This window comes from Haplochromis burtoni, unplaced genomic scaffold (genome assembly GCF_018398535.1).
Source record: "Haplochromis burtoni strain Fernald_Lab_line unplaced genomic scaffold, NCSU_Asbu1 Contig_248, whole genome shotgun sequence".
NCBI classification, from domain to species: Eukaryota; Metazoa; Chordata; class Actinopteri; order Cichliformes; family Cichlidae; genus Haplochromis; species Haplochromis burtoni.
Window position 1 is genome coordinate 149,228 of NW_024582609.1, and position 25,251 is coordinate 174,478.

Consider the following 25,251-nt stretch of genomic DNA (forward strand, 5'->3'; position numbering starts at 1 on the left):
AATCAATTTCAGTCGCAAAGTGTCATTTCTGAAAAAATGTTCCTCTTTAAAGCCTCGCAATTCCATCCATATCAGCTGACTTCATCACCTGCCAGCTGTGGACTTAACAAAAAAAAAAACAGCCAATCTTTCTGCCAGCTTTAAATTTCCTCCACATTTTTGCTGGTTTTGACTTAGCCATTGTCTCTGTAATTGCAACCACTGGCCTTGAGGATATTTAATTTAACCAAGGTTTGTTGCAGCATGCTTGTAAGTCAGCCAGGTTTTTCTGCTTTCCTTGCCTTCCTCTCCGTGAGGTCCTGTTTATCTCTGTTTAAGTAACATCACTGAAATTGAACAAAAAACCTTCAGATTTATTACTTCACCATTGTTCTCCCGAGTTTCAAAGCTTGACACTAAACAAATGATGCAGCATATTACACACACACCGCAAATAACAACCCAAGCTTACTTTAGATAGAACCAGAAAAGGATAATGAGCCTGTAAGTGATTAGCAGTTTTGGAGGCAGCCAATTAAATTTTTGCCCTTTTGTGCACAATAAATGGTCACTACCAAAGTCATGAACATTTCTGTGTGGCATTAAGTGGTAGACGTTAACTGTTAGGGCTGTACACACCGAGGCACTGAGACTGTCTACAAGTTTCAGCAATCATTCTGCTTGTACGGCCTGCCCATTTTTGTGACTACAAAGAAAAGGTTGTCAACCACTGAAGTTGAGAAGACAACAGAAAGTAGAGGTCTGGTCAAGCAGCCAGGTCAAGGACCTTAAGAGCCACAAGAGGCCCGCCGCTCTCTGGGTCATTAATAATTAATGAAACCCGAGGCTAGGACAGAAGGCCATGACTAAACACAAGAGTCCGAACAGTGAGAGCAGCGCTGGGCAGTAAGAGGAGGGGGGTGGTTATTGAAAGAGAAAAGACCCTGAATCCAACTCTGGCTTCAGTCCGTGCTTTCACTGTATGCTCCAGAGGCTCCAGACACAACAATGTGAACAACCCAGCAGCATTTGCAAACTAAGAGAGTAACAGATTTTGGTTCTAAACTCACGAGGACAAAGAAAAACAGGAGGAGGGTGGAGAAAGCGAGAAAAAGTGGGGTTTCCCAGTTGGAGGGAGAAAAAACTGCACATGGAAGGAAAAACAGCATGAATATCTCCTCGCTGTTTCCCATGAAATCTTCCAGTCCTCAAACCTCTGTTCAACAAAGCATGTACTTGCCCTAGAGGTACTATCACACTGAGACCTCCATTACGAGCTCGGTTTGATGAAAGAGTAGCTAAGAGTGGGCTTAGGAGGTTTTGGCTCCTGACCCTCCCCCAACTGAACAGAAATGAAATAAGATAGCTCAACATGATATTATATAACAAGTCGTTTTTTAGAATCTGTTTGGACAAAGAGATCAGATCTCGCTTAAAAGTATATTGTTTTATTTTTCTGGTAATCAGATTTTTATGGTTATGCCATATTTTTCATTCTTATCCAAGTTTACTGATTTTAATTATATGTTCCATATCGGATGTTTTTCATTGTTGAACATGACCACACTGGTATTTGACATTTCTTGGCTACATCATATATCCTATCAGTATCATGTCTCTAACCACAACAAAAAGTACTTTCTCCACTATTATGTCCATGTATATTATTATTATTGTGGCACGCTAGAGGAAATTTTCTCCCACTGACTCCTGTGGTTTCTTTGCAGACTTCATCAGATGACTGCGACCCCCATGAAGGAATCCACGAAGGAAAAGAGAGCACATATCGCCTACAGGTGACCCAGTTATACCAGAGGTTAGAATACTGGCACAAAGACTTGACAAACACCTTGGTGACCTCAATTACTGTGGTGCCAGTCCACGGTCGTGCTGTGGTATACCTAGGAACTGCTGATGGACGTCAAATACAGGTAAACAAGTCACCATCAGTGTCTTAATTTGCCTGTCAAATGCATGCAATGTATTCTACAGGCCTGCATTTATAATCTTAAAGCAGTTTCCCTATCTCACTGTTCATGTAAATGTGCCAGGATGTTGATCGATGTCGGGTGAAAGTGTCCTGCAGGAGACACAGTAGAGAAAACAAGTCCAGGTGTCTTAACTAGAAGCAGGTTAGGGGAAACTATCAGCAAGCTCCAGAATCTTCCAGTTTTTCACAGTTTGCTTACCTTTGAACTATTCTCAGTGAGCTTTCAAAGAACTCTATGTTCTAACTAGTCATCTGAGCAAATACCGTCCCTATTTAGGCTATTAGTGCTCAGACCAGCAGTAGATTCCACGCCTCTGGTCATTCTTTTTAAGGATGTTATTGGATGACTTTATAAAAGAAAGGCAGAATTTCAAGGTCCTCAGTTTATTAATTTAATTTTCTTAAAGGATGTGTGATTTGAATTATAGAGCCAGATGTTTTTAAGACAGAAATGGCCATATTTGAACAGCAGGGCTAAACTATCAGCTAATGCTAGCTACACTGGTTAGCAAGTAGTTTCCACAATCTCCATGTTACACATATTACGGAAAATTAGTAAAATATGAAATATCAATAAATTAATACTAGACTGTGATCTAACAAACTAGAAGCTAAAACTTTCTCTGAGAATTCAGAGAATTATGTTAAATATACTTTCAAAATCATACCTTATAAGCACAGCTAGCAGCAATAAAAACACAAAAAATTAACAGTACTTTTGTGGCTACACACCTCAAAGAGGTCGCTACTCTGGTAATGCATACACAATGCATACAACGTAACTTTAAGCCTTGATAGAAAAGTACAAAAACACAAGTTTAAAAGGAATCACATTTAAGACTAATAAATACCACATGCAGTCATTTAGTATTTAATTCCAATGCACCTGAAGTTCAAATGAATATTTAGCCTGTAAGAGGTACTTTAGCTAATTAGAGTCATGCAAGGGCGGATTATCAAGGTAAAACATAACATTTTGGCTTTCAGTTTAATTAAGTCAATATGACAAGCCTGTGTAGCTGCATCTTGGACTGTGACTCACCATCTGCAGCTACTTTCAGTTTTCTTGTGGTGCTGAAGTCATTTACTCGGACAATAAAACTATGCATGCAAGGGTTGCAGCTGAAAATACAGCAAGTGCAGCAAGTGGTGCATTGGTGTGTCTGTAAAAAATAATAAAAACAAAAAACTGTGGCAAATGGAATGAAATGCATAAAGTAAACACTAAATTACCTCACGTGTTTTTGAAACACAAGAATGAGAAGACGCATGGAAAAGAACAGCAAGAAAGATGTGGAGAAAAGGGCTGACAGCTGCACGGAAAGGCAGCGCAGGATGGAGGAAGGGTAGAGACGATGGTAGTGGGGCGTGAGGGGGGTTTACAAGTCGAACGACACGTTGATGGTGAACGGCGAGTTTCACTGACACGTTCTCTCACACGCCACATTTCTACTCCCTGAGCGTCCCGTGCAGCTGTTGCTATGCGTTTCTGTACCGTCAAACACCACCACTCCAGCCCCTCCTTCAGTTCTGTTTTTGCGTTTTTGTGGCTGCCTGAATTGGATGTGGTTCATTGTTTTAGCTACAAGTCTGAAGAGGAGACCAGCTGTATTGCACTGCAAAGCTCGCCATTTCATTTGTTATTGCGTACAAATATCTTTTTCTAAAAACGGACCAAAGAGGGACATTAAAGTCAACAGTCAGGAGGGAAAGACGCTGATCAGGAATAGTGGTTAAAAGATATTTCCAAGGCATGAAATCCAAGTGAACAAAGAAAACTTAGTGAAAATCATTAGGAAGATATTGTAAGATCATAAAAAAATGATGAGTAAACCTTTTGCTTTTTGGATTGATCTTCTCTCATTCATGCTTTTACCTACTTTTAACCCGTGGAGTGCAACAGTCTTGCTTGCTGTGGGTTAAAAATTTCCATCAATCAATTTTTTAGCAGAAGAAGCACCTTCCCTATAAAACATTGAGGGAAACTCTGGTTTTCTAGTCACAAAGGTGGGAAATGTATGGGTGCAAACATTGCTTGTGAATTTTAGATGCACTTGATTTTGACACAAACTACTTCAAAGCTATTTCAGTTGCTCCTTTGTCACAAGGGGTCATAAAATCAGGTATCTCAGATGTTATTCCTAACAAAACCACAAAAGGTTGTGTCTCCACCTGGAACCAAACCACTGTAGTCCCACTTCACCGTTTATCTATTCTAACCACTTTGTGTTTACCATGAAAATTTTGTTGGCTCATTGGCTCATTAGCTTTTCTTGTCCTAAACTGGGAAGGCGTACATTTGAACTAATGACCTTCTGGCCACCTGGTCAGTCTCAGCCCAAGCTATGCAACAACAAGACAAGAAGCTGTGAGAGGTGGTCGTCTTTGCTATAGCAGTTCATTTCATTGTTAGTGCGGTAGAAAGAATATGTCAACTTTTCATGTATTTCAGTTTCCTGGTTGTTCCCAATGGACAAGGTGAGAGGGAGCATAGGGTAGAGGCAGTGAAAGAAAAAGAGTGTTGTTCACCCCGATGGACTCCATTCTGGCTCAGGAAGTGTTTCCCTCGACTTCAGTTAGGCCACTGTGGGAATAACACAGTAGCTGTGTTTATAGGCCAAATTTCCCCCCTGCCTGCTTAATACAATAAGCTGTAATTTACGCAGCCATTCCCTCCAGAGAGATTCCTCTTGTATGGCCTTGTCCCCAGAGGAAAGCTACCTATTATATTCAATGATACAAAGCTAATGTTGATCATGAGGCCCAAACAGTGGGAAGAATGATGCAGGAAAACCAGACATTTCTGAGGGTGAGGGCGAGGGCAAGCCGTGTATCAGCCAACCAACAAAATCACATTTAAAATTTACAATGCACAGAACTGTAGGGATTTACGGGACACTGACCCACACAAACGGACAGAAGATTTACTGATTTATTCATGTTTCTGTTTTCTCGTTTTGCAGTAACTTCTCATTGAGGGACTCTTACCAAACTCAAACGAGGCAACAAAGTATGGTTAGCCAGTCATTACATGTCAGGTCCAGATTGATAGAGGTAACAGTGTTTCTGTGTGAGCGCTTCAACTGAACCAGGTCTGGATATCAACAGTGTAAATGCAAAGCAACTGTGTAATAGTGCATTGTGTAACTTTTTTTGTACTGAACCAGAAATGACAGCTATAACGCAGCCCTTGTTCCTGCAGGGCCCTGTCAGTGTGTTGGAGATATGCTGGACATGATTTGTTGTGTTTCCAATACCACAACTCTCTTTTTTGAGTATAAATAGCGTTGCAGAGTTGATGTGGAAAAAAATGTGTGTAGGTGGGTGATTGTATTATTTAAAAGGTTTAATGGCACTGGTGTAACCGCACACCCTATTAGAGACCCTGTTCTGTGCAGCTTGCTGCGAGGTCTGTAATTGCAGCATAACCACAAGTGATGAATGGTGTTCCAGGTGTTGGGTGCGTGTGCACGTGTGTGGGGAAAATTGATGTGCTTTCGATCATTTCTTGAAGCTCTGTTGATATTTGATGACATGTGGTCATGTATTGCATGTAAGTACAGTAAATTGTATTGCAAGCGTCAAGCTAACTGATTGTCAAAAGCTTTCATTCTAACCATCCATCACCTTTTGGAGGTTATGGCTGCAGCACCTGAAAGCACTGGAAGGATCTGTAAAATCCCCTCGCTTCCCAAGTTTGGAAAACTGTGCATTCACAGCAGTGGGGTGTCATACACTGACTGGCCACTTTATTAGGTACATGGTATGTTCATATCTAATCAGCCAGTCACATTTCAGCAACCCGTTACATTTATTTCACTTCAATTCAGGCAAACAGCTGCCTAAAGGTGCTTTATATTGTGAGGTAAAGCTACGATAACACAGAGAAAACCCCAACAATCAGACGACCCTCCTATATGTGTTTTGGCGACAGTGGGAAGGAAAAACTCACTTTTTACAGGAAGAAATCTCCAGCAGAACCAGCCTCGGCGAAGGGCAGTTGGGGGCGAGGAGAGGAAAATGGGACAAAAGACATGCTGTGGAAGAGACGCAGAGATTAATAACAACTAAGAACTAAGAACACAAAACTGAGAATACAGTTGACACAGGTTCAGCAAAATGAATAATAGAAGACTGAAAAAATGTTGCCTTGTTTGATAAGTCTCTTATCTTATCAGGTTGATAGGGTCAGGATTTGACATAAACAATATGAGAGCATGGATCCATCTTGCTTGTATCGCCAGTTATTGGTGATATTCATGGTGGTATAAAGGCGGCAGACTTTGGCCCCCTTATTACTAAGTGAGCATTTTTCAAAGCCCACTGCCAACCTAAGTATGTAGATATTCTGATGGGCTCCTTCTGTGTGACAAAGCTCAAACATTAGTCAAACTGGTTACTTTAACATGGCAGTGAGTTCACTGTACTCACAGTGGTCTTTAGCGTCACTAGATCTCAACCCAAAAGAATACCTTTGGGATGTGCTGGGACAGAAGATTTGTCTCTCGGATGTGCTGCCGACAAATCTGCCAAATCTCCAAAATCCCTGAGGAATGTTAAGGGTAGAAAAAAGTGCCTTGGTACAAAGGCAGGGTACATGAAGTACTGCCAGACTATCAAAATGTGGCTAAAAGACAAATCTGAGACATTTAGATCAAAGGGTCACTAAAGTTTTTCAGGAGATGAAAAAATGCCAGCTTCAGTATGAGGATACCATGTTTTTTCAGAGTCCAGCTGTTGTAAGCAAACTTCCCACTCCATTCACGGATTTCTATAGTTTCATTACTGTGTCATTGTTAGTGTTTGAATACACATAAATCATGTTAATGATAAACCTTTGGAGTTAATTTAAGACTCTTTTGTGGATATTGTGTTTTGCATAGGCTTAGTGAAACGGGTACTCGGCCGTTTTGTTTACTAAATAATGTTCCAGACACGTAGCTCTTAGAGAAAATATCAAAATGTATAATGGTGTTTGTTGGGCTGGGGTTTTTTTTTTTTTTTTCAACCGAAACAATCAATTGGGGAAATGTGGCATTCCATTTATTTTAACACATGTTGTGTTGGTAATTATATTGCAAAATGCTATAAATAATTGTCCAGCCATTTAGATTTTCTGAAATTAGCTAATAACATTTATATTGAGTCCATTCCCATTGGTATATTAGGTTAAGACAGATTATAATTGCCATTGGTTACACATGTGAAGTTCCTGTTTTGGAAATTTCGAGTATACACAGGGTGTGTGTGTCAACTCTGCTTTGCACAATAGATCTTTTAAAGTGAGCCTAAATCCAATGAAGAATTGCCTCAGGAAAGATGACACATTCTGGATCGTTTTCCTTCATGTCAATAAAAAGTCAATCTTCCAGCGTTGCTATTGTTCATATAATGTTTCCCAAGTTTCCCCTGTTATGAATAAATATAGCAATAATGAAAAACAGAGGTGACAAAGGAAAATAACCCCACCTCCACCTACTTATCAGGTGTCCTGATCTGACTTGAGTGCTGATTGCTTAAAAAATGGGGGTTGGCTAGTGGTGGGAGGTGTGTGTTGGGTGCTAACGCAATGTATTGTTGTACATTTGTTTTTTTTAAAAAGAGAGAGAACCGCTTAAGTCCTGTTTCTATCTTCTCTTAGAAAGTAGTACTCTTGTTACTAGATCATTTTGAATGGCTACATTTTTGTTTGATAATCGTCTCCGGGTGGCTTCTTCTTCTGATACATGTTGCAGTCAGTTTCAGCTTATATAAGCAGTGCCAGAGTTGGGACTATGATGATGATGTTGTCGTTATACAGACGTGAACAAATTGGTTGGTACCATCTCTGAAATGACTTGTAACTGCCATCTCGTGTTGTTTATTCCATATTTAACACATATCTGACTTTATTTTTGATTTCTGATTCAGTTAAATATTTGATACAATTAAAGAAATGCAAACACGCCGTAATAATAATAATAATAATAATAATAATAATAATAATAATAATAATAATAATAATAATAATAATAATAATGGATTGGATTTATATAGCGCTTTTCAAGGCACCCAAAGCGCTTTACAATACCACTATTCATTCACTCTCACATTCACACACTGGTGGAGGCAGCTACAGTTGTAGCCACAGCTGCCCTGGGGCAGACTGACAGAAGCGAGGCCCCTCTGGCCAACTCCAGTAGGCAGTAGGGTAAAGTGTCTTGCCCAGTGTAGTGTCTCCACACTGCATATTTTCAGCTGTTCCCATGGATGTTCAATAGAAGATTAAGATCCTGGCTCATGGAGGGCCATTGAAGTAGTCCAGTGTTTATTTTCCAGCCATTCTTGAGTGCTTTTAGCTTTCTGTTGTGGGTCCTTATCCTGTTTTAGGACCCACAACCTGGGGCTAAGCTTTCTGACGCTCCATGTTCACAGTAGGTACACTAGGTGTCCTTTGTTAAAGCTGATAGAAAAAAAAATCACCACTTTTACCTCAGTCCAAAGGAATTTGGGGTTTGTCAACATGCAGTTTCACTTTTTTGTATTTTTCCGTCAGTAGAGGAGCCCGCTTGGTTCGTCTTCCATGGAACCCGTTATTGTTTAACATGCAGAGGATGGGGTGATCAGATAGTGACAAGATTTTGAATGGCTTTCTTTACTCTTCTTCTACCATCCACACTATCACTTCTGATGAACCCGGGTTGTAATTCTCCTTCTGTACACATCCTGGAAGGTTGGCTTATATTTTGTAAGAAAATTGGCAACCGTGGTCACAGGAACACAAAACCTCTGGAGACGGTCTTAACCTTTAATATCTATAATCTTCTGTCGGAGATCCACAGACAGCTGTCTCCTTTGCTTTCTCTGGTTAATGTTCAGTATGTTGCATACAGTGATACCTGATTAAGCAACAGCCAAAGTAAGCTGAATGGCTGATGAAAAGCTCAAAGACACCTGTGTTGATAGTTAAGATTAAATACTTTGTTACTTTGTTAGATTATTATTGTAGAGTCTTTGCCTTACAGTATAAAACACATTGAGGTGACTATTATTGCGATTTGGTACTATAAAGATAAAATTGAATTGAATTAAACTTTGTTTAAAATGTGAATATTATGCCAGGATTAATAGTTGCTTTATTGGTACCAACAAATATGCCCATACTATTTTAGCACGTCTTTATAAAATATTCATACTTATATTTTTACTCTGTCACAGGCATGTAAGTATATGACAGACATCGGTATGAACTGAAGCCCCTTTAGGATAACTGCAGTAATGTTTCCCTCTTTTAGGTGTTGTTCTCCCGATTTGCCTCTCCCCATGTCAACATCCACCTGGACTCGAGACCTGTCACCGCCAGTGTAGCACTGCTCGATGCTGACCATTCAGATGGAGCCATTCTGATGGCCACAGGAAACAAGGTAAACCACTAATTATGGAATGCGCCTGTGCCTTTTTTGTTTGTTTGTTTTTATATTAAGTTCTTTTGTTCTGAATTCTGCCCACCTAGATCACTAAGGTCCCTTTAATTGGCCCCGGCTGTGGTCAGCTGACCACATGCATTTCGTGTTTGTTGTCGTCAAGAGTGACAGAATGTGGCTGGTGTGATGGACGCTGTACAAGAGCAAACGAGTGCACCTCCTCCATCTGGACCCAGGACTACTGCACACCTGAGATTTCCAAGGTAACCACAGTACACAAAGGTTGTGCATGTTTTGCGTGTTCATCATTAGCCACAGGCATGATTTGGTCATCCAAAATGAGCGCTATTAAAGCTCATTGATATTTCAGTTTTTAGGTTTCTTCTATATGTTCTTCAGTGGTTCTGAAATAAAAAGCAAACTTAAGTAACTTCTCCTGGCTGTGTTTCCTTAACCATGTATCATACAATCACACCATGCTGTGTTCATACCTTATGACTGTTTCTTACTCTTCTCCTGCCAAATACTGTTCATGTAACCTGTCTGTTGAGCCTTTCATCTGCACGTGTTTGCACTGTATTTGTGTAGTACTTACGAAGGTTAAGGTGCTTCCTGAGAGGCAGACGTTTTACAGCTGCACTGAACTACTAAACTCTGCTCTGGCATTGTCAGACTCAACTAAGCTCAGCTGGCTCAGCTGGATTCCATTCTCTCTGACTTTAATGCTACACTCCATGCTGCTACTCTGCCTTCATTTAAACGCACGCACACACAAAAATGGCAGCTGATCTCCATTGCCCTAAATGTACCTCTAAAAGCACCTTTTGTGCTTGAAGGTCTTTTACAAGACTCGGCCTCAATCCAGAAAAGCTGAGTGGATGTTTCTTGCACAGCAGTCGTTGCCTGGTTGTTACCTTCTAAGTGTTGTTACTTACTCTTCTGCATCATGTGCTCAAAGTGTGTGTGTGTGTGTGTGTGTGTGTGTGTGTGTGTGTGTGTGTGTTTGTTTTGTTTTTTTCTAAGAAGGAAACCAGTTAGTTGAAAAAGCTTGGTATTGAGCAGTTTTTAGAAATGGAGAAAATTAAGTTCAGAATTCAACTGCACACTTCTTTACTTTCTACATCTCATCTCAGAACATATTTGTAGTATTGCACATGTCTGTTAAGTTCAGGGTCCACATCTCAATTTTATGGGAAGAAAAATGTCAAAGGGATTGTTTAAAATATGTTCTTTATGAATGCATTAGGTTAGTCCAGCCTCTGGACCAATACGAGGCTCTACTGTAGTGACGATTTGTGGCAAGAACTTTGGCTTCGACAAGACGGAGAACTTCAAGGCTTCCATGGTAACCGTGGAGGTGGCAGGGGCTTCCTGTAAACTGTCCAGGCAAGAAAACTCCAACAGGTATGCTTGTGTTTTGGTAAAGAGTGTTTTTTGGGGATGGGAGTGTTAATAAATGTTGTGCATGTGTTTTGTGCAAGTTGCACTGGCCTGCTGTGACGTATTCAAACAGCGCTGGTTCTGCACAGTATCTGAAAAGCCACCTTTTAGAGGAAAAGGGAGAGCCAGAGTGTATGTTAAGTGGTGAGTGTTTATGAAACAAAGGGACCACTACACTGGTGTCCTATAGGGGGAGAGCACATTTATTAGGGGTTATTGTGTTGAAGGAAGAATGTTAAGAAGCCCCAAACACCCCCACCCTTAACTCTTTTGCAGCCTGCAACATTCAACACATGACTCCCTTAACTGAAAAATTGCTGGGAAAAATCGCTGAATGCAGACTTTCCGCTTTCCCAAATCCACTGGGGCCATGTCCCATTCAGAAGAACCCTTTTGCTACAAACAACCTCATTACAAATTGGGGGGAAAATAAAAACACTGCCCACACAATCCCATGAAAATTGTGTCTTTGTGCATTCCTGCAAGGCAGTGGATGATCATTGAATTAAGCTAAATGCCGGCTGCCTTGGCAGGGTATAATGCCTGATCTATGTGTTGTTTGGGGGGGGTTGGCTATAGGTGGACTGAGATGCACTGTTCCCCAGTGTTTAATGGGAACCTCACCCCATCAGGAGACGTTGTGAAGGTCACCAGTGGCCAAAATGTGACCAAGTTCAAGGGTTTCAATTTTGTGGTAAGACTACTTTTCTCCTTCTTTTTGGTATCACTGTTTTGAAAATCTCAGTACTTTACAACTGATTCTTGACATGTAAAAATGGAACATGGTGATATCACATGTTACCAAGTGTACTTGATGATGGTAAAGCTGCTGTTTAAAACTGTTTAGGATTGATTTGTAATTCTTCGGTTCCTACGATTCTTAGAGTCAGTTTCAAAAACTATATATTTTTTAGCCATAGAGTGGGTAACAAACTTTATACATACCCGTTATTAAAATGCATCTTGGGCTACAGCCTTGTGCAAAACAAATGGGTAGTAATAACTGCACGCTTATGAACTGGTGCATCACTGCTTAATTTCCCTGGGGTGAGAAATGTCAGACAAGTAAGCTGTCCTAAAATATCAACTGAACTTCTTGTACACTGCTAGAAAGTTAACTTGCTCTCAAGTTTTCCAAACCGCCTCAGAAATCCATCACTGATGATCACATGAACAAGTACTTGATATATTGAAAATAATAATTTATATAATTGTAATATTACTCATATTCACGATAAATAAATTCATACGTAAGGTAGAGACCCAACAGTAACACAAAGAAACCCCCAACAATCAGACGACTATGAGCGAGTACTTGGCAACAGTGGGAAGGAAAAACTCTCTTTTAACAGGAAGAAATCTCCAGCAGGCTCAGGGAGGGCATCTATTTGCTGCAACTGCTTGGGGTTTAGGGGCAGGAGCCAGGACAAAAAACACACTGTGGACACAGAGAAATGAATAACGCATATGCATGGTGAGTGAAAAGATCTGAGAAAAAGTAGTGCTCAGTGCAACATGGGAAGCCCCCAGCAGCCTAGGCCTATTGCTGCGTAATTAAGTGAGGATTCAGGGCCACCTGAGCCAGGCTTAACTTATAGGCTTTATCAAAAAGGAAAATTTTAAGCCTAATTTTCAAAGTAGCAATGTCAAAATCCTGAGCCCAAACTCAGAGCTCCTCTTTCAACATGATATATGATAAATATGGAGAAAACCCAGCTCTTGTAAATATTTAGTTTACCCTCCATCATTAATAACACCATTCAGTTGATATTGCAGCACCATGGAAGAAGATCTGATAGCTAGATAAATCTGAAAATCTGATATCGTGAGCACTAAAATCTCCATGTGTTCTTCATAAATCCTGGGTACGTTCATACCTTTACTTTGTAGTCCAGTAGTGATCATACCACATGTTAATGTTAATGTCAATACCAGATTAAAAAAAAGTTGGTGGTTGTCTCCTTCTCTACCTGTAGGACCCTGTGATCAGTGACATCTTCCCAACATTTGGGCCAAAATCAGGAAACACCATGCTGACCATTACAGGAGCAAACCTGGATACGGGAAGCAAGCGAGAGGTGACAATAGGGAATGCAATCTGCAACGTTCAGAGGTACGATCACTCTTTTTTTCTTAATACTGCCTTTGTTTTCTGTTTGGCTTACACAGATATATTGTCTGTATGGATAATTTCAAGTTAGGTTTTTTAGTTGTGGGCTTTTGGGGAGGTTTTTTTTTCATGTCATCAGAAAAGAATATACAAGTGTTTATTGTGCCTTAGCATTACTTTCATTTTAGGGAGACTTTTTTTTTGCCTAGCAATAGCCTTTGCAGAAAGGCTAATAAAATTAAATGATCTTTTTTCATTATCTCTTGTTTTTCTTGCTCTTGTCCTCATTCTATACTTTTTTCTGCTCTACAAGCAGAATTACCTGCAGGACCGATGAGAAAAATGCATGAATAGCCTCTTGGACAATGCTTACCATTGTACATACTAAAAAAACCCAATACATCATTTGTTTTTACTCACTCACCCTGACCTCATCTTTATCACCACCATCAGCTGGTCATCCATCATGGTGACTTGTAAGACGCCACCATATGCGGTTCTCTCAAGCCAAACTGTGAAGCTGACAGTGGATTCGGTGGAGCGCCGCGCCCCTATGCAGTTCACCTACAACCAAGACCCGATCATCAACAACATCCAGCCCTCACGCTCCTTTGTGAGGTTAGAGTTTAGTTTATTAAGATCCCCATTGGCCCCTGCGATAGCTGTAGCTACTCTTCCTAGGCTCTGACGAACTTTTCAACAAAAAACCTTTTTCATATCTAAAACAGTCATTCAAATGATTCATAATGAATTCTGATATCATTTATAGCCACATCTGTGTGATGGCCAGAGTTGAACTGCTTACTACATATTTAAGCCCATTTCTTTAAAAAAAAAAAAAAAAAAGTTGGGAAGCAATGATTTACAAATCTCATAAATCCATATTTTATTCACAGTAGGGCATAGAAAATATTTCAGCTGTTTAAACTGAGGCATTTTACTATTTCACAAAAAATATTAGCTCACTTTGAATTCGAGGGCAGCAACATGTCTTAGAAAGGTTGCAATGGGAGCAACAAAAGGCTGGAAATGTAAGTGGTGCTAAAAAGAAACAACTGCAGTTGTCAGTTTTATTCATATAGCTTAAAATCACAACGACAGTCACCTCAAGGGGCTTTGTATTGTAAGATAAATACTCTATAGTAATACAATACAATAATTTGGCATCTAATTAGGTCTGTTGGCAATAGGTCATTATCATAATTGGGTATAAAAGAGCATCTTAGAGCTTGGAAGAGTTTCTTAGAAGTGTAGACGGGCAGGGTTTCACCCATCTGCAAAATACTACACCTTCAATTGTGATAAGTGATGCAGTGGTGTCACTGCATGGGCTCAGGAACACTTACAGAAAACACTGTCTGTGAACAAAGTTCACCACCATGTCGTGATAGCGACACAGTGATACAGAGAAGAAGCCATATATGAACATGATCCAGAAAGGCTGCTATCTTGGGCCAAAGCTCATTTAAAATGGACTGAGGCAAAGTGGAAAAAAAATTCTGTGGTCACATGAATCAAAATTTCAAATTCCTTTTGGAAACATGGGCCAGACCAAGAGGATTGTTATAATTCCTAATTAATTATAATTAGGTGGAGCAGCTGCCTACTGAATTGGCAGCATGCACATCTGGTAAGGCACCAACCAATGCTGAAAGGTATATACAGGTTTTAGAGCAATTCATGCTCCCATTTAGACAATGTTTTTTTCAGGGAACATCTTGCTTATTTCAGCAAGACAACAGTAAAATGTATACTGCATCTATTTGAACAGTATGGCTTCATAGCAGAAGAGTATGGGTATGGAAACAGTCTACCTGCAGTCCAAACCCTTCCCCTACTGAAAACATTTGGAGAATTAATAAAACAAAAAGTACAACAAAGCAAACACAGGACAGCTAGAATCCTCAATCTGACAGAAATGGTAAAACATTCCTCTCACGTTTTCTCCTTTTCTATCTTCTATTGTGAATAAAATATGTTTGGGATTTGTAAATCAGTGCATCCTGTTATTATTTAAATTTTACCGAGCATCCCACCTTTTTTTGTAAGTGGAATTGTATTTATTTTGGATATCAGTTTGCAGTCTCAGCAAATTTCCTCTGAATATAAGCTGAGACATATATTTCTTGACCCAAGATGAAGTACGAAAGAGTGAGTTGGCGTTTCAACTGCCGATTAATGCTTTAGTTTTTACAGCAGTAGGAAATGAGTGGGAGGTGATGAGTGGCTAAACTGCTAACGCTAACAGCTGGTCACTCCCTGTAGGATTCTACTGTTTCCCCTTCTGATGCTAATGCTAATATCCTTTCTCTCCCACCTCACTGTAGCGGAGGCTGCACAGTGTCGGCTCACGGTTTTTTCCTCAAGTCCGGCCTTCAACCCATGATGCTTGTCTCCATTGGTCAGAATACTGAGACCTTCCATGTGGTAAGTACAATTCGGATTTAAACATTAAAAGGAGAGTTGTCAGTGAAACTATATTTAAGTAGATGAAGAAATGCAAGTTTGTATTTTTCAAACCAGTGGAAAACCAAATTTCAGTCTAGAGATGATGATACTTTGGAGATGGCCACCTCTCCTTCCTTGTTTTTGTACATCAGTTCAAACGTCAATTCAACATAATAGAAAAAAGCCACTGTTTAAAGCTCTGTGGTTTTTTTCAAAAAAATCATGAAAATGTAAACATGAATATGTCATGTAAACCTTTTGGTTCCTAATTTACGTTTCTGAGTTTAGGTCTTGAGGCTTCTCATATCCTGGGCCGCATTAAATCACATGATGAACAGCAGCAGGCGAAATGGAGAAAAATAAACATTCCAGTGCCTCACTATCACATGCATGGTATTGCCATTATGCATACCCATGCTTCCACAAACCTCTTAGAAGAAAAAAAGATTTCTCCACAATAGTAAAAAGCTAAAGTTTCAGACAGACATGAGAAGAAAGGAAATGGAAAATCCACAGTGTGATCTGCAGGATCCAGCTGCAACCTCTGACTCACGCACAGTAGCAGAAGCAAAGCCTTTAGGATGCTCTGGCTCACCTCACCTCCGTCAGGTTTTATTCCACTTATTGCACGAAAGTGATACACACACACATACACGTACACACACGCACCACTTTACAGTGAAAGCCTGGAGGTGTTTTAAATTATACAACACCTCCACACACATGTCTTTCACCACGCTGTCTGTGGCCCTTTAAAATTGCTAAAATTGATGTATCTCAATTATAAAAGCCTTAAGAAGTTGTTAAATGTATATAAAATGTCATCCAGGTCATAAGTCAAAGGCAAGGGACTGGTTTGAGTTACAGTGACATTTCTACTGACTAATCCGGCCCATTAGACTCTTGATAAATGACATTTTATAGCTCATATATTATATCACCTGAACAAGAGGATCATATTTGAACAGAGGGAAGCTGTACAATGTAATCATTAAGGTTAAATGCACTTTTTTTCTACCAGTCCACATGGCCTTAGTGTTATACTTCCTGCATTTGAGAGTATTTGAGGGTCTGCCTGGGTCCAAGTAAATGTCATCATCAGAAAGTGAAATGTGGCTATCCACTTACCCTCTACATTGTTGTGACTGCTCTGACTTACCCATGCAGACATTATGCTATCCATGCATTACGCTACAGGTTATTAAAATGACTTTGTCCACAATGTGTGCAGCTGAGATTATATAATTTCATTTAGGACATCTCACCGAAGTGCCAGTGCAGTTACACTGTGGTTCACTGCAAAATGACATTCAAACTATTTCACATTGTAAGTCAGTGTTTTTATGGATGATATTACTGAATGGGATGGACAGTTTTGCTTCACTTCCCTGCAAAAAGATGAAGATCTTCAATGTAAAGCACAGGCGAGAGAAAGGGAAAAAAACTTTTTGGCGAGTGTTTTGCTGTCTTAGCAAAGTTTTCATGTTGCAGCCAGAATAATTCAGTCCTGTCTGAAGTAACAGTGCTGACCGCATAAACTACCCAGCGTGGTTTCCGACGATGTGAACTTACTGATCCTCTGATCCACTCTCATAGTGCACTTGGATAACAGTCTCACGGCTTGGGTTTCATTGCAGTTGCTGTTAAAATGATACCATTTTTTCTCCTTTAAGAGAGAAAGTAAATTAAGTAAGTTTAACCTCTTCTTGTCCTGCCAGCTGAAACTAAACAGAAACTGTTGCTCTTACTTTCCTGCAACTTCTCCAATTGCATAATCGGTTGGGAAATGGTTCTAGCAAATGTTCTTTGAGACTAAACGTGGCGTGTTTTTCTGGTGGTTCAAAACAAACAAACAGGTCCTTTCACACAGGGAATGTGTGCCCTGTCTCTTTGTGTGTTGTTTGCTTTAGGGAGGCGGTTTAAGGGCAAGAAGTGTAATGATGTTATCTGTTATCCTGAAACGCTCCTGCAGGTTCAGTCAGGAGATAATAATAAGCTTGCTAAATACACACGAATACCTGAACAAAACACCAACTCTAATGGAATAAGACCTCCATGTCAAATCTTAGTGGCAGAATATCCTTTTATCTGTCTTTGTTTTTCTGTCACACTTTTAAAAACACACACGCACACACACACACACAGTCTGCACTGTCTCATCTTTCATTTTCCCTTTCTTTGGTCATTGACCTGCGTTCAGGTCATCACTTGATGGGTCTCAAGGGAGCTCAGGCTTCATTACACACCAACAGCATGAGCAGATGCAACTCTGAAATTAGCCTGATGATCCAAAATTACTAGTTCCTATTCCTACTTCATCCATCAAGTAGACGGACCTCCCAGTGTAGCTGTTATCACTGCGTATTTTGTTGGCGAACTTCCACTGAGTTCCTCTGAGAGACAGTAGGTTTTTTCTTGGTTTTTTAATTCCTTTATTATTTTTCTTTCTTCGTTAGTGTTTCTGTAGCATCCAGTATGAGGGGAAAAAAAGACGATCTGTCCACTTCACGTGCCAAGATTTGCCTACTTCATGTTATTTTGCCTTTTGAGTTACACTGACATTCTCTGTTCTCTTGTCGACACATTGCTTTGCTTTTTTAATTTTCTACCCTGTGTGAACAGTTAGTAGGGGTGTAGATTTTTGACTGACCAGTGGGTGATGCCACATCTCTGTTTAGTTAATTAAATCACGTTTTACTTCACGTGCACATCAAAAAACAAACATGGCTGAATTACAGTTTTGAAAAATGCAGTCATCAGTTTCAGTTTGTAGCAAATTGTTACAGCCAAATGTGACTGCTGTAATTTCATCTGTAGTTTTATGGGATGTGTAGGGCCATTTTGCTTTTTAAAGGGGTTTTTTATGTGTCACCTGGTCCTACGGTAATGGAAGCTTATATGCGGTTGGTCATGGTTTAGTTCACTTTAAAGGTATTAACACATTTTGTGACAGTGTGTGTGTCTAAGATGACTGAAGGCATGTTTAAGTGAACCTTCGACCTCAGAGATTATCGTTCATTTTGAACCGGAATAACAGACCAAAGAATAGCAAAGACGAATTTCAGGCTTTCCTGGAAACGGCAAGAGAAAGCATGAAGTGAAATGCTTGTATAAAAAGGGCTATTATTACTAATGATTTAGGAAGGGATCATGCCCCATAGGGCTCCAGCTGTCGCCTGTTAAATTCTTTCCAGTAAACGGGATGGGTTAAGCCTTAGCCTAGGAAAGGACAGTATAAGTGTCTCATTGTAAGTCTCATTGTGTCTCATTGCACGGATCGTTCACAAATGGACAACACAGAAGTTTCTATCGCCAAGAGTAATGTGAGCCGGCGTGTCATGGCTCTAGAACTGTGTTCATGTGATCAGCTTAGTGTCCGAGAAGCTGTTAAAGAATGAAAACCTGCCATCCAATCAGATGAGATCTTCAGCCCTGAGATCTTCACACTAAAACAGGTTGTAGAAAAAAAACCAAGACCTACTGAGAAACCAACAGCAGAGATTTAGGGGTCTCAGCTAGAGCCAGAGCATAAAAAAACAGCCAGTGTTGACTTGATATCTGGCCTTTAGATCTCCAGTAAAGCCCAGTCTCAGCCAATCTCAGCTTTCCCACAAACATCAAAGAGATTTCTTTTATGCTCCATCGTGAAAAGCTGGCATGGTCACAAAGTCAAAGGAGGCTACATATACACACAAAAAACCCCAGCAAAATGTCATCTGTGAATTTTCACATTGCTCCTAACACAAAGCTCGGGGAGTGGAGTTCATGATGCCAGGACTGCTTTTCTGTACTGCACCATCACAGTTTGGTTTAACTGGAGGCTTCACCACAGCCAGACACCTGTTGCCTGAATTCACAGATTGGCTTGTTTCGTGTCAGACGCCTCTTCCTATCTCATCCTGGAGGAAATAATCCTTCCAGCTGACACCTGAATGCCTCACAGAGTTTCTTTACTTTCCCATGGCCCCCCACAGCTGGTAGGTGTCTGAAAGTATTTGTTCCTGTTAGACCTGCGCTGTGTCTAAAATATGAGGCCGTAAGACAAAAGTGGTACCAGCCATTTATCAAGAAAAAACAGTTGTTGTCAACAATAAACAGGTAATTAATGCCAGATATGTCAATCTGTGGGTTAAAACATATCAAACAGTTCCAAAACCTGATTTTGAGGATTTCAAATAAACTTATGTTTATTTGATAACCCATAAAGTATTCTTGCAAAGAGTTCATTATATTATAGATAAACATATTTAATGTAGTGTAGTCCAGCTCAGCAACTGAAAAGAGATAAGTAAGAGCATATATAAAAAGACAGTGTCTTAGGGGGGTGCAAAATGCATTATATAAAAGGCAAAATAAGAAATAATAAAACTGACACTAAAAAGCTGAGCAAAGATGCAGCTGAAGTGAAGTCTTTAAACCCAAAGTGTATGACCGCACAACGCAGTGTGGTAGGAAGCAGCTCCGGTATAAATCACTCTTGATGTGACAAGCACTTTTGTACGTGGGAGCTCCGTTATGACTTGGCTTTTTCACAGGCTGTTACACTAATGATCCTTCGGGGACAGCAGAGGTTTTTGGGATCGCTGGTTCTCTCATCACCCCACAGTAAACCTCTTGGCTCACTTGCTGTCCAGCTTGCCCAGCAATTGTATTCACAGCTGCTCCCAACTTAAAGCCCGTCACCTTCTCTCCTTAAATAAGAGGAGACATCAACCAAACAATGAATCTGACTGCAGTTTCCACTAATTCACAGGATATTTTTCCTTTCACTGCACCCATGGGAGGCAAGGAGGAGGGGGTTTGCCCTTCGTCCTATTCTGTCCGCTCCTTATTGATATGTAAACAAGAGAGGCGCATTGGATTGCTTTTGTTATGAGACCTGGGAGCTACCCTCACACACTAACACACACTTTATGTTTGCTTTTTGTGTTTTGATTGTGTTTGTGCACTTTATGTCTGCGTTTAAGCATTTGCAGATGAACATTTCCTCTGCATGTGTTTGTATGTGTCCATTTGGGCGACTCACCAGGGAATCAGATTGGCAAATGTGTGAGGAAGTTTCAGCCACACTTCAACAATACTGCTGTTCCTGCAGTCAGAGCACCTCTCCAGGGAGGCAGATATCAGTCAGTATGTTAGAAGTCAGATTTCAGCCAGTCTGCCAAGTGATTTTACATATAACAAACTATACTGACTCCATAATACATTGTTTCCCAACTGGTCTAACCCCATGAAAAACGCTGGTTCTTTATTCTCAAGTCATAGTCTTAAGAATTCAGATCTCCCATTGTGAAGAAAATACACTGAAAATATTAAAGTGTAAAGGGGCCTATTCTATAGTTCTTCTGATTATTTGCTCCTTGAGAACAAATGATTTGAATAGCGGGTGCATGGCGATTTCTTTGCCCACACCCATGGAGATGATTGCTCTCACTGATAGATTTAAAAAACCCACAAAACGTGAAGAGCAGTGAGCCGCTGCGTCCGTGCACGCCACCATCTTGCAGCCAAGATCATTAGAGATAAGAAAAAACAGTCCACACAGGGAGTGAGTCACTCATCTCCCATTGCGTTGAAGATGACGGTTTGTCACTAGCAGTTATTCCAGGTTCCAGTTGCATAGATAACCCTCTAACGTATGTACTACCAGGTGATATGCTAATCACCAGTATCCTGCTCTCATTGGCAGTTGCTTCAATTGTTTGCCTTAAAGTTTAAAAAGAAAAAATCTCCGGACCTGTCTATTTCACATCACCATTGGTTTTTTCACACGTAATGATTTCAGATTGCAAAATATCATTGACATTCTATGGCTCTGCATTGCTACATTACTGCCAGACACAGACAGAAATAAAGTAAGATGATAATAGGTCCCATTTAAAGTGCACTTGGAGCTGGTTCAGGTTTCCCTGTTGCTTACAGTATAGGGAACCCAGCCTACTGTTTATTAACTGGGAGCCACTGAAATAATTGTGAACTGTTTGCAGTATTCATTTAAGGTTTTAGTCCAGTATTCTCACACAGATACTCAAAATTACTAGCAGCTGGCTGGCTGTTGGTTAGGTGCAGAGAAGACCAGGGGTAAGGTGTCTATCCATACAATCATCCAATCCAGCCTCTGGCACTTATTCAAATCAGCCAGTCAGCAGTCTTTATCTGTCTCAAGCAACACAAACACACACTTTGGAGGATGGAGTGAAAAAGACACACACACCCTAGCTCTAATGGGAGGAGCCAAACATATAAACAACATGGCACATGATCCATTATCATAAGACTGTGCATCTGCAAGCTGCTTTGCAACCCATCTCATGCTGATTTAATCAGCTCTATTCTATGCTGTTACTGCTCTCCTCATCTCATTCAGTCAGAAAAGCAGGGCAGTCGTGCTGCTGAATTTTAGTCTTCATTTGGCTGTTGTGGTCTACCTGTTCTTTGTTATGCTATTACTCAGTGATTATTCAATGATTATTGACATGTCTCTTTAAGTGTCACATAACTGGCATTCAAGGCTGAAAATACAAAGGATGTTAAATATGCTTCTTTGTTTTTCAGGGGGGGAAAAATTGCACTATTGCTTTAGAGCAACTGAAAACCATCCATGGCATATCCTCCCCATTTTGGCCCTGGACACTGTCACAAGAGAGATTCTTTATTTCAAGAGTTTCACTTCCTGTATAAATAGAAGTTAAAAATCTCCGTGGTGCTTCTCTGTGTCCCTAAAGAACTTCATTAAATGACAGTAAAGACTCACAAAAACATCCGTGTGCCTGCACAGCAGGTGTTTTTCCACCTCCCACTCCTGCTCTCAAGGACACATCTACTTTTGTAACCCAGAAGATAAACACAGTCTGTCATTACCAAAGAGCAAATATCAACATTGATCTTTCAGCACACAGACAAGCAAATATGGTTTGTTCTGTGAGCACCTACATGGAAGCATATAATGCCATCACACTTTCTAACGGCTTTCTGTCACTTGCATGGGTATTTGCTTTGTGTAATGGCTAAACCCTTTCTTTTATTCTCTAAGCTTGACCTCTGTACCGGAGTCTGGACATAAACCTAAATCCAGTGTTGTCTCCTTTAGTCCAAAAAATAAAACAGCATGGTTACAGGGAGAAGATAAGTTAGCAAATCATTGTGTAATCATTATTAGCTTAAATGTGAAGGCATGTGAAAAACTTTCAGATTAGTATTGCAATTGCAGTGATATGTACAGAAACCAACATGCAGATGTTCAGCATAGTAGTAGGTTAGTGCTGACCTCTGTCGTACTGTCTTTGCAGTGGATTTCCCTTACGTGAATCTGTGGCACTCTAACATTTCATGTTTCCCTTATATAAGCACACCGTGCAACATCATATGGATATACAAAGACACAAAGTCCAGCTTTAGACCTTAAGTCAACCACATCGTGTTTAGATCTCTGCCTGGAGATGTCAGCCTCAGTGTCTCAATCCCTGTTGGATACCTTTATTAATGTTAAACAACATGAAACTGCCACACCTCAAAGGGCTGTTTTCTATTTTCCAAGCTGTCTGTCTCTCACTGGGGGCCTTAGTGAGCACAAAAGCTGTGAGGCCTATGTGGGTGGAATCCAACAAAGGATAAAACTCTGTTGTGCCCCTAGGCTACACGTGTAAACACAGCAGTGGCTGACAGCAGGCACAGTCCCATGTAATGTGTTGAGTGTAAGAGAAGCTCCCAAATGAAGAATTATTACATCGTTGCTCTACAGAGTGACTGAATCAAGAGCTTAACCCAGTACCAAGTATCAAGAGTAGTTGAAGAGTTGCATGCGTGCAGATGTGTGTCTGTAATTTTAAAGACTGGGTCAGAGAGGTGCCAAAAATCAATTTGTTGTGGTTTTTTAATGGTTGCTGCTCTTTATGTATCATTAAAGGTTAAGCTTAGAGCGAGCAGTCAAGAAAGGGAGTTGGTTTTATGCAGTTTGGACTATTTTTGAATGGCCCTTTTTTTCTTTTTTACACTGTTTTAAGTCACAACAAGAAGCTGAGAATAGATTTCCATAAATCTAAATTGGATCATTTGAATGGTTCTTCTGTAGTCAGATACAGAGAAAAGAAATAGTACATAAATCTGGAAAAAGTAAGATATATTTTGATATAGTGTCTACAAATAACTTGGATTCCTTTATTTGTGAACATGTGTCTCTGATCACCCAGACATTATTATCTTAATTCCTTGCAACCTTACATCAGAGCTTGTAAGCTTCTTAATAAAAGAAACACCCTGGAGTTTAACAAGGAAAGTGTTTTTTCCCCAGAGTACCTGAGTAGTTTGCTATGGTTTTGGTTTTGTTCTGTTTTTTCAATGAACTAAAATGATCTTGAAAGGTGTCTGCATTTCCACAGTGGTCTAATGCATTTTTATCTGTCTATTGTCCCACCTGTCTTTCCACCAGAGCTGTGTGTATGGTGAAAATCAGACTTCCATCCAGTGCACAACACCCTCTCTGGTCAAACTGGGCATGCAGCCGCCGGTCATCACCAGGGTGTCATTTGTCCTGGACGGCTATTCAACTAAACAGTTGGATATGATCTATGTGGAGGACCCGCTATTCCAGGACCCTAAGCTCACTTCTAAGGACAACAAGAGCATAGTGGAGCTCAAAGTGAGGAGATTTGCACAATAAACCAACTTTTAACATTATGAACTTTCAATGCAGTGTTCAGTGAAAAATGACCCGGCTACAGTCCATAGCTAAGAAAATCTCTTCCTATGTGCTGCAACAAATTTCAGTTTCAAGTTCAAGAAATGCTTTGCTCGCTTGACAAGAGCAAGACAAAGGTGCAGAAGAAAAATAGAACAAAAACAGAAGAAATCATTAGTGTTTGTATTCTATTCTGTATTGTTAAGTTCACAAGTTAGATTGACAAGTTTGAGACAGGTGGAAGTTCACACCCCATAGTTCCTGCGCTTTACCTTCCAGTGCTCACACGCATTCACACGTAAAGCCCCCCATGGTCCAGGTCAAGTGGGGAAGGAAACAATACTGAAAGAAAAACAGGATGCAGAGTCAGTTTCCCATCATTTCCATCCTCCACACCAACATCCCCATCCCTCCTCCACTGTTATACCTCTCTGTGCATGCTCTCTATTGACTTGCATTGTTGTTGCTGCTGAGGGCAAAGCTTTTGACATATTAATGCTGCTTTTTGAACACCACAGTCCCCCGAGTCTGTTGTAGGAACACAATGAAATACATATTTCTCCCCTTGTCCCTTTTTTTTATGTTGTTGATGGATTATGGCAGCTGTGCTGAACTTCTTGCATGGGACCCTGGCTGCTTTCTTTTTTTCTTTTCTTCTTCTTCTTTCACTTTTTTCCCAGACATGACCTTTCCCCTGATGCTAAATCCACCAACACCCCAACATATATCCCCCGTTCAGCCCAGACAAACCTCCCATTTTTACCCACGGGGAGGTGGTACCAGTCATTGCACTGAAACAGACCGCATTTAACGCCATCTGATAACCCTACTTCACAGTGGCCTCAATGAAAGAGGCAGATGCTGGGCTCATTTAGCACCATCTGATAACTGTAGCCTCAAATGGCTGCAAATAACAGCCAAATAAAGGAATATTTACCTTTGACTGACAGCACTAGTGTGAAGCATGTGAAGGAACCGGGCTGTTGGCTTTGGCTCGTGGCCAGGCTCTTATCACTATCCTGATCACTTCTAATTTTCATTGCGACAGTTTATTTAGAGGGAATGGTACTGTGCTGTTGATTTTAACAACTTTAACCCCTCTTTGCAGTGTCTATAATATAGTCACGCTATAGGGAGGAGACACAGCATTAGAAGTGTTTTGGATAAACATGTATTGTCTTTGTGAGCAAGGTAATTGCAAGCG

The 25,251-nt window shown here is 40.4% G+C and overlaps 1 protein-coding gene across 1 annotated transcript in view; it reads left to right on the top strand.

Annotated features, from left to right (window-relative positions):
- The window catches only part of met (MET proto-oncogene, receptor tyrosine kinase), a 65,831-nt gene that overhangs the window by 23,017 nt on the left and 17,563 nt on the right, over positions 1-25,251 (top strand). The window contains exons 3-11 of the mRNA XM_005938349.3: positions 1,707-1,910; positions 9,244-9,372; positions 9,462-9,635; positions 10,619-10,776; positions 11,392-11,506; positions 12,789-12,925; positions 13,376-13,540; positions 15,250-15,349; positions 23,799-24,008. Of these exons, the coding sequence (XP_005938411.1) occupies positions 1,707-1,910; positions 9,244-9,372; positions 9,462-9,635; positions 10,619-10,776; positions 11,392-11,506; positions 12,789-12,925; positions 13,376-13,540; positions 15,250-15,349; positions 23,799-24,008 (1,392 nt within the window). The remainder of the gene's footprint in view (positions 1-1,706; positions 1,911-9,243; positions 9,373-9,461; positions 9,636-10,618; positions 10,777-11,391; positions 11,507-12,788; positions 12,926-13,375; positions 13,541-15,249; positions 15,350-23,798; positions 24,009-25,251) is intronic.